The sequence below is a fragment of the Trachemys scripta genome, chromosome 12, assembly GCF_013100865.1.
Source record: "Trachemys scripta elegans isolate TJP31775 chromosome 12, CAS_Tse_1.0, whole genome shotgun sequence".
NCBI lineage: Eukaryota > Metazoa > Chordata > Testudines > Emydidae > Trachemys > Trachemys scripta.
The window spans coordinates 34192248-34208070 of NC_048309.1; the positions used below are offsets into that span (position 1 = coordinate 34192248).

A 15823-nucleotide genomic window follows, 5' to 3' on the forward strand; every position below is an offset into this window, starting at 1 on the left:
GTATTCAAGATGTGGGTGTACTATAGATTTATATAGAGGCAGTATGATATTCTCTGTCTTATTATCTATCCCTTTCTTAATGATTCCCAACATATTGTTCACTTTTTGGACTGCCACTGCACATTGAATGGATGCATTCAGAGAACTATCGACAATGACTCCAAGATCTCTTTCTTGAATGGTAACAGATAATTTAGACCCCATCATTTTATATGTATAGTTGGGATTATGTTTTCCAATGTGTATTACTTTGCATTTATCAACATTGAATTTCATCTGCCATTTTGTTTCCCTGTCAACCAGTTTTAAGAGATCCTTTTGTAGCTCTTCACAGTCTGCCTGGAATTAACTATTTTGATTAGTTTTGTATCATCTTCAAATTTTGCCACCTCACTGTTTACTCCTTTTTTCAGATCATTTATGAATATGTTGACTAGGACTGGGCCCAGTACAGACCCTTGGGGGACACCACTATTTACCTCTCTGCTTTCTGAAAACTGACCATTTATTCCTACCCTTTGTTTCCTATCTTTTACCAGTTACCAATTCATGAAAGGACCTTTCCTTCTCATGCTTGCTTTCTCTCTGTCTGGCCAAAATTGTCTTTAATCCACAGTGGAACGCCTTGAACAGGGGGATTTAAGACTACCCCGCCATCAGACTACCCCACTGCCCAGTGATGAGGGCACCCACCTCATAAGTAGCATATATGCTTCAAATCCCTTCCCCCATGAGGCAAAGAGAGAAATTGACACGCGGTCTTCTCCATCCCAGGTGAGTATGCTACCGACTGGGCTAACAGTTATGAGGGAGGCCATCTTCCTCCTTCTCACATCACGGCTCAGGCTCCATTGGTGAGGTAGGCAGAGGAATGCCTGTCTTTCACAGGTCAGGAATCACTCTGGGGTTTAGGAACCTGGACACCAAGATGGTGGCTGCAGTGCACATGCCCTGAGGCTGAAACATAGGCATCTAAGGATATTTCATTGCAACAACTTAGGTGCCAAGGGAGTTTAGGCACTACAGGATTTTGCAGCAGCTGAACAAGAGTTTTGTGAATCCCAGGGGTGCCTAAATGTGGGACTGAGGCACCTAAAGTGGCAAATAGGTTCCTAAATCCCTTTGTGAATCTAACCCAGGGAAACTAACTCATTCTACTGCAGTTAGGTTTGAAATAGTCACATTGCCGCTCAGATCCAGGCTCAGATTTTCTGTCCTTCTTGAACACGAGCAAAACAGAGACATGGTTTTAAAACTTCTTGGTGGAGGAGGACACAATCTGCTGGATCTCCTCCCAAATCCTCTCCTTGTTGTTGGATATGTTCATCTTCGCTCTTTTGAGGAGTTCTTTGACATCATCCTCTTTGTAGGAAAAATGAAAGGTGGAATACCTCTCTCTGAAGTCATGTATTTTATCTAAAAATAAAAGGGGTGAGTAAGTGCCAAAGAGAGGAAAACAGTGGTACTGTCTTACACGTTTACAAATTCCAGAAGCATAGAATCCAGGTATCTAAAGAGGCAGGGGAACAACATGGCCAACTCCTGAGGTTTTCATAGAATCATAGAAATGTCAGGCTGAAAGGACCTCAAGAGGTCACTAAGTCCAGCTTCCTGTGCTGACACACGAGCAAGTGAACCTACACCATCCCTAACAGGTGTTTGTCCAAGCTGTTCCTAAAATCTGCTATGGTAATTCCACTACATCCTTTGGAAGCCATTCCAGAGTGTAACTAACCTTAGACACTGGAGAAAGTGGCATGAAGTGATTGGGAAGGGGACAAGGTTGCCTGGAAGCCATGGGGCAAAGTTGTGCACGGTCCCTAGGACTCAGATTTGGTGCCATAGACTTGATATAAGAACAATGGACTTTTATTTGTGGGACCCTGGTACCTGAAAGGGGTGGATTTACATTGTGACCTGGCTGAAGGGACATGTCCTGGGAAAAGGTGATTCTCCAGCATAGGTGCCAACTCCATGGGTGCTTCGGGACTGGAGCACTCACGGGGAAAAATGTATCGGGTGCTCCACAGCCACTGGCAGCCAAGCTCCCCCCTCCTCGCCTCCTTCTCCTCCCCCACCGAGCACGCCGCGTTCCCACTCCTCCCACTCCCTCCAGTGCTCCCTCCCCCACTGCCTAACAGCTGTTTGGCGGCGCTTAGGACTTTCTGGGAAGAAGGGAGAGGAGAGGGGATGCGGCACACTCAGGGGAGGAGGTGTAGAAGAGGTGGGGGGTGGGGACTTGGGAGAAGGGGGTGGAATGGGGGGCGCGGACTTGGAGGAAGGGGGCGGGGTGGGGCAAGGGTCAAGCCCCCACTGGGCAGAGGGGAAGTCGGTGCCTATGTCCACCAGAGCGGCCATCAGCTGGGGGCTGTAGATGGGGAAAGAGCTGCTATGCCACCCCTGGCCACAAGGAGGTGCTTTACTGGTGAGTTCCCCCTTCCCAACTCTTTCAGTTTATCTACTTTATTTCCCTTCCCTTTGAAAACTAGGGAAAATGCAGAGTAATCTGCCAGCTACCTTTGTTTGCTGGGCAGCTGTAAGGTTGATGGGAGTTAAATCCTTTTGAGGATCTGCATTTGCATTTACAGTGCAGCAGGTCAAAGCTGAATCTGTCCCCTGAGTCCAAACAAGTCTGTATCTCATGTAATTCACATGTTGACAGGCTAAAAGGAAGTGTAAGTGACATGAGTTATGCCCCCTTTCCACTACCTGCTGAAGGTGGCCTACTCATGCCATTAATGATCTGGATGGTGGGTCGACTGCACCCACAGCAAGTTTGTGGATGACACTAAGCTAGGGGGAGAGGTAGATATGCTGGAGAGTAGTGATAGGGTCCAGAGTGACCTTGACAAATTGGAGGATTGGGCTAAAAGATATCTGATGAGGTTCAACAAGGACAAGTGCAGAGTCCTGAACTTAGGACGGAAGAATCCCTTGCACTGCTACAGGCTGGGGACCGACTGGCTAAGCGGCAGTTCTGCAGAAAGGGACCTGGGGATTACAGTGGACAAGAAGCTGAACATGAGTCAACAGTGTGTCCTTGTTGCCAAGAAGGCTAACGGCATATTGGGCTGCGTTAGTAAGAGCATTGCCAGCAGATTGAGGGAAGTGATTATTTCGCACTGGGTGAGGACACATCTGGAGTACTGCGTCCAGTTTTGGGGGCCCCACAACAGAATGGATGTGAACAAATTGGAGAGAGTCCAGCGGAGGGCAACGAAAATGATTAGGGGGCTGGGGCACATGACTTATGAGGAGAGGCTGAAGGAACTGGGCTTATTTAGTCAGCAGAAGAGAAGAGTGAGGGGGATTCGATAGCAGCTTTCAACTAACTGAAGAGGATGGAGCTAGGCTGTTCTCAGTGGTGGCAGATGACAGAACAAGGAACAATGGTCTCAAGTTGCAGTGGGGGAGGTCTAGGTTCGATATTAGGAAAAGCTATTTCACTAGGAGGGTGGTGAAGCACTGGAATGAGTTACCTAGGGAGGTGGTGGAATCTCCATCTGATTTAGTTGGGGTTGGTCCTACTTTGAGCAGGGGATTGGACTAGATGACCTCCTGACGTCTTTTCCAACCTAATCTTCTATGATTCTATGATCTCCTCTCAATTACACAAGGTGTAAATCCAGAGAAATTCATTTGATTTTGATAAAATATAAATAAAACAATTTAAAACATTGATAAATAAAGATTTGCACTTTTGGCTTTAAAAGCATGAATCAAATGGGCTAATTTCTGTCCTGGGGTGACTCTCAATGAACTGAAAAGCATCAAATTTAAAACTGGTGATGGGGAACTATTTTGCAGAGCACACGAGTGATCCGTGGAACTCAATACTGCAGAGAACTAACAGGGCCTGGTTCTCAATAGGATTGTAGGAAGGGTTGGATATTATTTATAAATCCATGATTATATCAGACTGAATTAAAATATAATGTAAAAGATATAAACCTCCCTGCATCAGCCCATACATAAGCTAATTTTCTGGGAAAGTTTTATTCATAATTATTTATTACAGTGCTTCGTGCCCCTCCTTCTGAATCATATGGTGCTGGCCACTGTCAGAGTCAGGAAAGAGGGCTAGATGGTGGATGGTGGCAATATTTGAGCTCCTCTGCTCATTTTCACCAATGTCAAACAGGAGTAGCTCCCTTTAAATCAGTGATACAGACACATGGGGCTAGATTCACAGCGGACTTCAGGTGTTGGGACACTGAGAGTTATGGTGCCTAAGTTTTAGTCCCCTAGAAAATCACTGGGATTCACAAAGGCTGAGTTAGGTGCCCAGGCTCCCTGTGCATGAATGAAGAGAGACAGGTTCCTTGGAAAGTGATCCATGAAAGCCAGCGCACTAGACTGGGAGCGGCCTAAACTAATCCATGAGAGAAGACCAGGAGAGGGGTATGTGCTAACCACCGAGGGAGTTCAGCAGCCAAGTCCTTGTTGAACAAGGACAAACGCAGAGTCCTGCACTTAGGTTGGAAGAATCCCATGCACTGCTACAGACTAGGAACCGAGTGGCTAGGCAGCAGTTCTGCCAGCAGATCGAGGAATGTGATCTTTCCCCTCTATTCAGCATTGGTGAGGCCTCATCTAGATCACTGTGTCCAATTTTGGGCCCCACACTACAAGAAGGATGTGGAAAAATTGGAAAGAGTTCAGCAGAGGGCAACAAAAATGATTAGGGGACTGGGGCACATGACTTATGAGGAAAGTCTGAGGGAACTGGGATTGTTTAGTCTGCAGAAGAGAAGAATGAGGGGGGATTTGATAGCTGCTTTCAACTACCTGAAAGGGGGTTCCAAAGAGGATGGATCTATACTGTTCTCAATGGTAGCAGATGACAGAACAAGGAGTAATGGTCTCAAGTTGCAGTGGGGGAGGTTTAGGTTGGACATTAGGAAAAACCTTTTCACTAGTGGGGTGGTGAAGCACTGCAATGGGTTACCTAGGGAGGTGGTGGAATCTCCTTCCTTAGAGGTTTTTAAGGTCAGGCTTGACAAAGCCTTGTCTGGGATGATTTAGTTGGGGATTGGTCCTGCTTTGAGCAGGGGGATGGACTAGATGACCTCCTGAGGTCCCTTCCAACCCTGATATTCTATGATTCTATGATTCAAGTCAGGGCTGGAAGGAGGCGCCTGTCTTTACTTGGGGTTCTCAGCTGTGGAGACAAAGACTCTTTAACCTGGTGGTTACAGTTCTTACACAGGCTGTGAGGGGCCCAGTCCCTCTACTCTGCTGACTCTCCAATTATTTATCCAAAGTGTAACAGCTTCAAGAGGGGAGGCTGATGCAGCCTTACATCAGAATATCCCACAGCTCAGTGGGAGCTCAGCTAACAAGTAGCAGATGAAATCCCTTCTCACCCTCAGGCAAAGCGGGAACTTGAACCAGGACCCTCCACATCCTCGGTGACTGCTGTAACCCCTGCGCTAATAGTCATGAGAGAGGGCCTCCCTCCCCTGCATTTGTCAGAGCACATGTGTGGGGCCTGATCCAGCAGGCACCAGAGGCTTCTGGAGGGCGGGATTGGGCTGCAGTGGACATGACCAGAGACTGACACATAGGCACTGAGAGAACTTTCCTGCAAAAACTTAAGCACTGAGCAAATTTAGGCACCTACGGTGTCTGGTGGCAGTGGAGCAGGGGTTTTGTGATTCCCAGTGAGGCCTTATCCTAACATTTCATTGGATAAACCGGCAATGAAGTGCCTAAGTCTCTTTGTGAATCTAGCCTATAGACTTTTAGAAGAGGTGTACAATTAAGTTACCTGGACAATTTTCCTTGTTGAAGAGCGGGAAGTGCATGACAGTGGGAATGTCCTTCCCTCTGAAGATGTAGCAACTGGAAGGAGTATCTGTGTTCTTCAGCTTTTCTGGGTCTATCTTGGGAAATGGGATGTTATTTGCCTCACAGTACTTGGCAGTTTTCTTGATGGTCTGAGAAGGAGGCAAAAGTGATTTTAAAATAAATAAATAAAAAATTACCATCTCCACTAATAAAATGTGATTCCACTAATATGTCCAGGCTAGAGAGTTAAAAATATGCCTAACCTATGGTATGGAAACATTCCAAAGAGCCCTTAAGGAACTGACAAATAGAAGGTCTCCAATGGAAACCACACATGACCCTGTTCCTATATCTGTGTAGCCAAAATCTTTGTGTAACAATTAATAGTCTGTGGCTGAGCTTTTCAAAACCTCCGATGGGGTATGAATGCCCAGTTTGCATTGAAATTAGTCCATTAGGTGGCCTTGAAAACTTCAGCTCAAAGTAACAAGCAGGAATCCAACCCAGACATTCAGCTCCAAAAGCACCAGTGTTGTTATTTTGTTTGTTTGTTTTTACAAATTCAAACAAAATCTCTAGCTGTGGCCACTAGAGGGAGACAATATCACTTATGGCGATATGTGAGGCTGAGTTTAGTGAGCTTGCAAGTTCTAATTGACTTTTGGAACTCAGTTCACATTTCTATTGACCCCATCTCCTCCTGCTAGAGTGCTCTTGTTTCTGTAAAAAGAACAGGAGTACTTGTGGCACCTTAGAGACTAACAAATTTATTTCAGCATAAGCTTTTGTGGGCTGCAGCTGACTTCTTCAGTTTTCATGAAGTTGATGGATTTCCACTCCATACGGCTAAATGCAATGCCTTGCATAATGACAGGTTTCAAAGTAGCAGCCATGTTAGTCTGTATCCGCAAAAAGAACAGGAGTACTTGTGGCACCTTAGAGACTAACACTTCTGCAGCCCATGAAAGCTTATGCTGAAATAAATTTGTTAGTCTGTAAGGTGCCACAGGTACTCCTGTTCTTTTTGCGGATACAGACTAACACGGCTGCTACTTTGAAACTTGTTTCTGTAGGTACTAAACAAATAAAAAGTGCTCAAACCTATTGATTACCATTCCGGTCATCAGATAGGACTGTGATACACACAAAGGCACACCTTTGGAGTAAGCAGTTTCCATTTTGTACACTGAGTAAAACTGAACTTCAAGGAATTTCCTCTTCATCCATAACATCCAAAGGGAAAGAGAGGTCACACTGAGTCGCTCATGGTCGATCACACTCCCTTATCTCAAACACAAGCGACCTTGGCAGAGAAAAATGTAGATATTCCCAGTATATCCTATACATCCACACATTTCAAATTGTGATCCACACAGCACCTTCAGGGAATCCAAATTACTGCTGCTAACTACAGTGTAACCTCATTGTATCATGGGTCAGTCCTGACTATTTGTGCAGTGCCCTGGGCAATGGATTCTTAATCCTGAATGGGGCTTTGAGTGACATCACAATAAATAACAATAGTTACCTTGAAAGGATCCTTACTGCTGAAGTCAAAGGAAAGGATCAGTTTCACTTTCCTCTCTGGACGCAGAACAAGGGGGTAGGCGGAATTTATGCCAATGCCGGCATCGATCAGGTTGATGACTTCATCCTTATCCAAGCCAGTGGATTTAGCATCACCTGCGAATGTGCATCCAAGTATTGTTTTAGGCTGTGATTTTTCCAATGGGTCACAGTGAGGTAGGTGCCCAAATCCTCCTGAATGCCATGTGAATTTTCAAAGGTGCCTAAACTGGCAGATAAACTCCTAGTGGGATTTCCAAAGGAACCTAACCAGGTTAGGGATTGTCAGGAGTAAGGACCTGCAGCTAGTCTGCTTACATGCTAACTTAACCTCTTGGCAGTCTAATGAGCACAACTGGGCCCCCACTGAGTCACCTGATTAGCCCAAGCACCCGACTGGCTGTGAGGATCTGCAGACCTGTTCTTATGACCCATGGCTGTGAGAGTTCCTGCTCCTACCCTGTCCTCAGCCTTGCGCCCACCTTGCCTTGCTGCAGGTAACTGGCTCTGATTCCTGGCCTCTGACTTTGGCTTTGACCTTCAGCTCTGATTCCAGCTACTGGTGCCTGCTGTAACCCCTAGGCCCGACTCCTGTTCTAACTGTTATGCATGACCGCCCCCATCCTCCTCACTGATAGGTACATAATTCCAATTGAAATTAGTGGGAGTTAGGTGCCTAATCTGCTGGGTGCTTCTGTAATTACCACTAGGGGCAGACTTGCAAAGGTGGGTTGGTGCCGAAGGATACAGAAAAAAGAACAGGAGTACTTGTGGCACCTTAGAGACTAACAAATTTATTAGAGCATAAGCATAAGCTTTCGTGGACTACAGCCCACTTCTTCGGATGCATACAGAAGTGGGCTGTAGTCCACGAAAGCTTATGCTCTAATAAATTTGTTAGTCTCTAAGGTGCCACAAGTACTCCTGTTCTTTTTGTGGATACAGACTAACACGGCTGCTACTCTGAAGGATACAGAGACGCCCAATGGGATTTTCAAAAGTGCCCAGGTCCCAGAATGTTAAAGATATTTAGGTGCTGCTGTGCGTGGTGCCTAACAGATTTAGGAGACTACATCTCAAATTTAAAAAGGGATTTAGGCACTTAGGAGCCAAAACCCCATTGACAGATCAGTCATATGTTGCAACACTGAGTACAGCAACATCTAAATACCTTCAACAATCTGAGTCTGGGTGTCTAACTCCCATTAACCTCAGATGTCTGTCCGTATCTTTAGGCATCAAAATCTTGCCCTTAGCCACTTTGAAAACCTCAGCTTTAATTTTGAGAAATTAGCCTCTAAACCGGCTCAGTAGCACATGGGCATCATCTATTAACATATATTCAAACCAGCATTTGATAAGTATCCATTTTAGGAGAATCCTGGATGACTTATTAAGAAGTTCTGAGTCAGGGAAATTCAGAATCATACTAGAACCAGGCACGACTAACGTTTGCTTTGACACTAGCTCACAACAGAGTGGGGCAACCACAGCAACAATGCATTGACAATCATGGATTCAAAAAAAGCCCCACATTCCCTTCAGTTGCATTTAGTCCCTTTTATTTACTTCTCATGAACACTCAAAAAGTCAATTAGAGCTGGTCAAAAACTGAAAACAAGTAATTTCTTCCACCTCCCCAAAACTGTTGAAATTTCAAAGTTGTTTCATTCCACAGGGATGGAAGCAGATTCATTTTCTGTTTTTCATGAACAACAACAGAGATTTCAATACAATAATTCCCCAGAAAATTTTGATACATTTTTTTCTGTGAAAAAGTTGAGTTTGGAAAATGGCCATTTTCTACTCACAATGAATATATCATTTGAGAAATGTTGACGAGCTCCAGAGAGCTCATGCCTTACAGATAAACGTGGACTCTTTGTAATATCCTTCTAATAAAGCCTTGTAAAGTATGTTTCCACACTGGCTGTCAAATAGCCGTGAGTGGATAATGCAAATTAAAAAATATTCAAAAAAGTTTGTTGGAACAAAAAACAGAAATTCCCTTTTTACTGCTACTTTTATGCTCTCTCGTGCACAAGAATGTTTGTGATAATTGTCATAGTCCTCAACATCCTCCCTCTGTGACCTTGAAAAAGTCATTTATCATTTTTGTACCTCTGTTCTCCATTGGTTCAAAGGGAATAATAAGAGGTCTCTGTCTAGAAGGAAATTTTTACCTGTCATGGGGTACTAGGGTAATATGGCAATAGGGATTACCAAATACAGAATTTGTGATAATTTTCATGACACTATCTTCAAAGCTCTTTATTGGCTATAGTATAGTCATCCCCTCCCATGCCCACCCCTCTGCTGCCCCTATTGCTCATTATACCGTATCACCTTCCCTTCCCAACACCCAACCTCTGCCACCCCCTAATGCCCATTATACTATACAGCTGCCCCTTCCCCACCCCCACCCTCTGCTGTCCCTAGTGCCCATTATACAGTATAGCACCCCTTCCCCACCCCCAACCTCTGCTGCCCTTAGTGCCCATTATACTTGAAGGCCATTTGTCTGAGCCAGTATGGCCATTCTTATGTTCTCACCTGCTGCTGCCCCCTGCAGCCTATTATACAACACAACTGCCCTTTTCTCATTCCTTTCTGTTTAATCTATTCACTGCCAAAACAGAACCTTGAAAAAGAGAGCAATTCACCCCATGGATGTACATACATGTGGAAAGTACAATTCAAATGCATTTTGCTTACGACATTTGTACAGAAAGTTATAGATGCTCCCCCATCTCCAGTGGAAGATACAGATACAGATTTTCCAAAACAATTGACATGCACTCGATACACTTCCTGTTAAGGAAAATAAATAAATTAATAAAAATAAAAATCAAAGCTGAAAATAAGTAAAAACAAATAACTAGAGGAAATCTGTAGACATGTTCTTCCTTTTTCCCCCCTCAGTTTTTAGTATGTGTGAGTAGGGACAGAGATGGGTATTTGTTGATCCAAAGGCACTGAGGTAGCGTAGTGCCCCTTGTAGAATAATTTCAATAAACACAAAGGGGATTCTTCCCCTGGGGCTGCTGGACTCAGAAGAACAGGGTGTGCCTGTCTGGTTTTCTAGCTCCCAGACTGACTGACAGAGCCTGTGCTGCCAGAACATCATGATGCAGGTTCTCCTATGTGCTGGCCCATTAGGAGTGGCTGTAGCCCTCACTGAAAATGGAAGTTTCTTTGCATTTACATAGACATAATTCAGGAACATCTCTAGTATGACAGGACATGGAATGAGGATGGAGTGTGAGGCGAGAGTAGCACATGTGCATGGAACAAGGGGGTTATGGAGTGAGTGGGCAGGGGTGAAGAGTGGCTGAAATTAGTAGGCAGCAGGTTTAATACAAACAAAAGGAAATAGTTTTTGCACACAATGCACAATTAACCTGTGGAACTCATTGCCATGGAATGTTGTGATGGTCAAAATACAAATGGCTTAAAAAAACCCCAACTAGATAAATTCATGGAAGATAGGTCAAATGATATTCGCTAAAATGATCAGGGGTGTAAGCCCGTGCTTGGTGTAACTCTAAACCTCTACCTGCCAGAAGCCTGGAGGGAAAATCAGGGGTGGATCTCTCCAAAATTGGCCTGTTCTAAGGTCTGGGACTGGCCACTGTCGGAGACAGGATAATGGGCCAGATGAACCATCGTTCAGACCATTAGGCAGTTCTTATGTTCTTCTCTGAAATCTAAGGGTAAGAGTTTTGAAAGTATTTAGGCACCTAAAGATGCAGATTGGTGCCGAGTTGGATTTTCAAAAGTGCCTAGGAAAGTTAGGAGTAGCAAGTGAATTGTAAAAACAGGTGAGATTTGTTGATTTGAGGATATTAACTTTGTATATTTTTAATGTGATGTCGACAGTTTGCATTTTAACTATTTATAAAGCTTTTATTTGCTGACTCTCTGCATCTGCTGCCATTAAATTATAGTCTCTCTCCCCACAATTTCCCACAGCTGTGAAAATTTAAAGCAATTAAAAATCGGAAAAAATTAAAAACCAAATTGTATGAAGCCAAATTCAAAAATCTAAATCACTGGGAATAGACACCATTAAATTAGGCTTGAATAAAGACTGGGAGTGGATGGGTCATTACACAAAGTAGAACTATTCCCCCTACTGTTAGTCACACCTTCTTGTCAATTGTTGGAAATGGGCCATCCTGATTATCACTACATTTTTTTTTTAATCTCCTGCTGACAATAGCCCACCTTAACTGATTACACTTGTAATAGTTGGTATGGCAACACCCATTTTTTCATGTTTTCTGTGTATATATATATATATATATATATATATATATCTTCCTATTGTATTTTCCACTGCATGCATCCAATGAAATGGGTTCTAGCCCACAAAAGCTTATGCTTAAATAAATGTGTTAGTCTCTAATGTGCCACAAGTACTCCTAGTTATTTTTACCAGAAGAACTATCAGAACTCTCTCGGTTTTCCCCTTAAAGTGACGGGGAGTGGAGGGAACAGTAGAAGAAAGAGCTGAAACACTCAGAATGATGAATTATGCAGAGAAATTGTTAAATTACGAATATTCTTCCTTTTAGGACACATCTGGTTCTTTGTTCCCACCTCTGGAGCAATAATTCGGAAAGTCAAGAGGCTGGCTTTCTTTGAAAAGCCCCGTCTAAGTGACAAAAGATTTCTATAAAACTTGCCTCCATGTTCTGTTTCAAAAATCCTGCCAAATTCAGCACACTCCTCCATTCTTGCTGCCAAGGTCTTTGAATTCCAGGTCTCACTCATTTCACAACACTTCTGGTAGGAATTCTTGCCCTTGTGTTCTGCTTAAATAATGGGTGAAATTAGGTTAGATTTGGGACAAGCTTCAGATGTGTTCAGGGGCACAGGGATTTTCAAAGGGGTGTGAAGGCAGTTTCCGTGCCCAGCTCCCATGGAAAGGCAACAGGATTTGGGCTGTTAACTCCCTTAGGCCCTTTTGAAAACCTCAGCCTGTGTGTACTGGAACAGCTCTGGGCATTTGTGGAAAATATTGTTATGTGGTCATGGAACCAAGCAGGCAGCAATTCATTCACCTGATAATTGGGATTACCTAAGGTGCCTAAGGAAGTCAACTTTAGACCCTTTTGAAAATCCCATTTTAAATTATTAGACACAGGGACATCTAGTAAATCTAGTCTCGCTGGTCCACTTGCCTTTCAGGACTTCCTTCAGCTTCCCAAAGACTCCCTCGCAGTCTTCCCCAGCTGAGGCATGACCGTGAAACTCCAGGAGGAGGAGGGCACTCCGACAATGTGTACAAGTGCAATGAGTACCTGGGAGGAAAGAGAACATAATGTGGCCAACAGGCAGCTGTTTATCCTGTGAGCACCCAGATGTGGAGAGAGGAAAGACTCATGTCCTCAGTGCCCAAGTCTCTTGAGAGCAGGGATGAAACAGCCAGTGTAGGGTCAGACACCTGGCTGCTGAATCTGTTTGTACCTGGTGTCCTAGAACATCAGGCCGCACTTCAGTAGAAGGAGTGTAATGGTTAGAACTCACCTTCCAATGGCACCTAGCTTATGGTGTGAGCTACCTGGGGCTGACCAGGACTCCTCAAATTTTATGTATTTATTTATTTTATTAAAAATGACTGTTCAACCAAATTGGAATTTTGGTTAAAAAGAATTAGTTTTCAGATGAAAAACTGAAAACACAAATTTTGATTAAAATAATCCATTGATATATTCCAACGCCAGAAGAGAACACTGCAGTCAACTAGTCTGACCTCTTGTGTAACACAATAAACTGTATTCACTGGTTTGGTTTCACATAAATTATTTTGTTTTATTTTTTTTTTTTTACTTTGAAAATGAGCATTTTTTCTCTCATACATTTTACCAAAAACTGAAATGTTTTACCATAACCAGAAAAAATCAGCCTCAGTTTTGGTTTATTGTCTGAACCTTCCCCAACTTCTTGCAGAAAACACTTTTCAATGCGTTCTAGTGCTGATGTGAAAACAACTTGAGCCCTGTAGAGATAAATGCACATGCCAGGTAGAAGTGTATTCCCTATGGATTTCACCCTATAGATCTAGGATTTAGGTACCCAACTTCTATTGAAATTTAATGGAAGTCAGGCACCTAATTGCATTAGGCTCATTTTAAAAAATCCTACCATTGATGCTAAAGTTATTCATCAGCATCTTGAAGGACTGGGGCTACAATTATCAAGCAAACCTCACGGAGGTAGGAATTCAACTTCCATTAAATTTTACATTCTTCTGAAAATCCCATCATTAAAGAATAGACTGTCATGTGGCATGGCAGAGCTGGGGCGGGGGAGGGGTGGTAGTTAATAAAGGCTGTGAATGACAACCTGTATATCCAGCTATATAATGACTTACCTCCTCCAAGAGGAGGCATGGCCATTTCTGATGTGTTTTCTGCAAGAAACAATCAAACCACCAGTTAGAATTATGTAGTTACTGATTCTCTGGCCTCCTAACACCCAAAGCCTGCCCCTGCCAGCCTGTCCGAAATTCAAACATTAGCAGCATTTTCCTCACCTGTCAACCTGACTCCATCAGCCCCCTCTTTGGTCCCACCCTGCAGCATCTTCTTGCATCAATCTGAAACATCCTCAGTACCTAGCACAACTCCACCCAGGCCAACTCTTAACAGAATGTTGGGGTCACAATGGTTGACATTCCCATGTGGTGCAGGACTGCGATGGAACAAGGAGCCCACAAGAAACTCCTTTCAGCCATGCTGCCAAACCCACAATCATGGGTTTCTCCAGAGGTGCAAACAGAGAAGGACAGGGGAATATTCCCCACACATACTGAAATATCAACCAGTTTCAGCTTTGAGCTGCTTCTTGCTGACTAAACTCTGAGGATGCCTTTTGGGCATTCTAGGATAAATGCAACTACCACTGCTTAGCATCACCCAGCTGGTCCTGGACCTACAGAGGTAAAGGAAAGTTCACCTCCATCTGTCAGGCAGTTGAGACAGAGAAGTAACTACAAGAAACTCTATTCCTTGCAGGGGGTTTGTCCAATTTAACTGGGTTGAACTGGGTTAAGCCTGGTATGGGAGAGGTGAATCAGGCCAGTGATCCGAGGAATATAATACCCACATCTTCCATGTGTAGGCATGTCTGACAGCTGTCTTAGAAGAAATAATGCAAAAACTCATTAGGATTATATAGTTAGCTCCTCTCCGGCTTCCAACCATCCGCAGCTGGCTCTGTCCAGTCTGCTCCAAATTCAAGCACTAAAATTATCTTCCTCACTTGTCAGCCTGACCCCCTCAATGCACACTTTCATACCTCTCTAAATGTCCTTCTTGCATCAACTTCAAACACCTTCTGCACCTGGAACAACTCCACCCAGCTAATTCTTAGCAGAGGTTTAGGGTTATAACGGGTGATATTCCCATGTGGCGAGGGATTGTAATGGTACAAGGACAGCAACAGAAATGCCTCTTCAGACAACACTACCAAACCTGAAGTCACTAGATTTTCCACAGGTACAATCAGATAAGGGTTAGGGACATTTCCTACTCAGGCTCAAATGACAATGAGTTTAAGGTTTGAGCCACCTCATGCTGACTTTGCCATTTGGACCCACTAGGATAAGTCTACGTACCACTGAAAAGCCTAAAATATACTGGTTCTTGTAGACCTCCCATGAGAAGCAAACCAACACCCCATTAGTATTCTATAATTATAACCTCCATGACACCTAACTCACACACCCTCCAGCCAGTCAAAAAAATCAGTCATCCTCCCCGTCCACCTAATTAGTTCAGCATAAAAACATAAGAACAGCCATACTGGATCAAACCATCTAGGACAGTATTCTGTCTTCCGACAGTGGCCAATGCCAGGTGCCCCAGAGGGAATGAACAGAACTGGTAATCATAGAATCATAGAATATCAGGGTTGGAAGGGACCTCAGGAGATCATCTACTCCAACCCCCTGCTCAAAACAGGACCAATCCCCAACTAAATCATCCCAGACAGGGTTTTGTCAAGCCTGACCTTAAAAACCTCTAAGGAAGAAGATTCCACCATCTCCCTAGGTAAACCATTCCAGTGCTTCACCACCCTCCTAGTGAAAAAGTTTTTTTCTAATATCCAACCTAAACCTCCCCCACTGCAACTTAAGACCATTACTCCTTGTTCTGTCATCTGCTACCACTGAGAACAGTCTAGATCCATCCTCTTTGGAACCCCCTTACAGGCACTTGAAAGCAGCTATCAAATCCCCCCCTCCCCATTCTTCTCTTCTGCAGACTAAATAAACCCAGTTCCCTCAACCTCTCCTCAGTCATGTTCCCCAGCCCCCTAATCATTTTTGTTGCCATCTGCTGGACTCTTCCCAATTTTTCCACATCTTTCCTGTAGTGTGGGGCCCAGAACTGGACACAGTACTCCAGATGAGGCCTCACCAATGCCAAATAGAGGGGAATGATCATGTCCCTTGATC

General features: G+C 44.0%; 1 protein-coding gene across 2 annotated transcripts in view; it reads right to left on the bottom strand.

The window, feature by feature from the left end:
• Positions 1-415: 415 nt before the first annotated feature.
• LOC117886341 (cytosolic phospholipase A2 gamma-like) overlaps positions 416-15823 on the bottom strand; it is a 56808-nt gene continuing 41400 nt past the window's right edge. The window contains exons 10-16 of one of the 2 annotated variants that reach the window (XM_034788056.1): positions 13736-13774; positions 12543-12662; positions 12045-12170; positions 10072-10167; positions 7319-7473; positions 5771-5939; positions 416-1416 (exon numbers count right to left, since the gene is read on the bottom strand). In XM_034788056.1, coding sequence (XP_034643947.1) covers positions 1250-1416; positions 5771-5939; positions 7319-7473; positions 10072-10167; positions 12045-12170; positions 12543-12662; positions 13736-13774 — 872 coding nt within the window. In that variant the 3' untranslated portion in view covers positions 416-1249. The remainder of the gene's footprint in view (positions 1417-5770; positions 5940-7318; positions 7474-10071; positions 10168-12044; positions 12171-12542; positions 12663-13735; positions 13775-15823) is intronic. The other variant, XM_034788057.1, reaches the window with a different exon arrangement.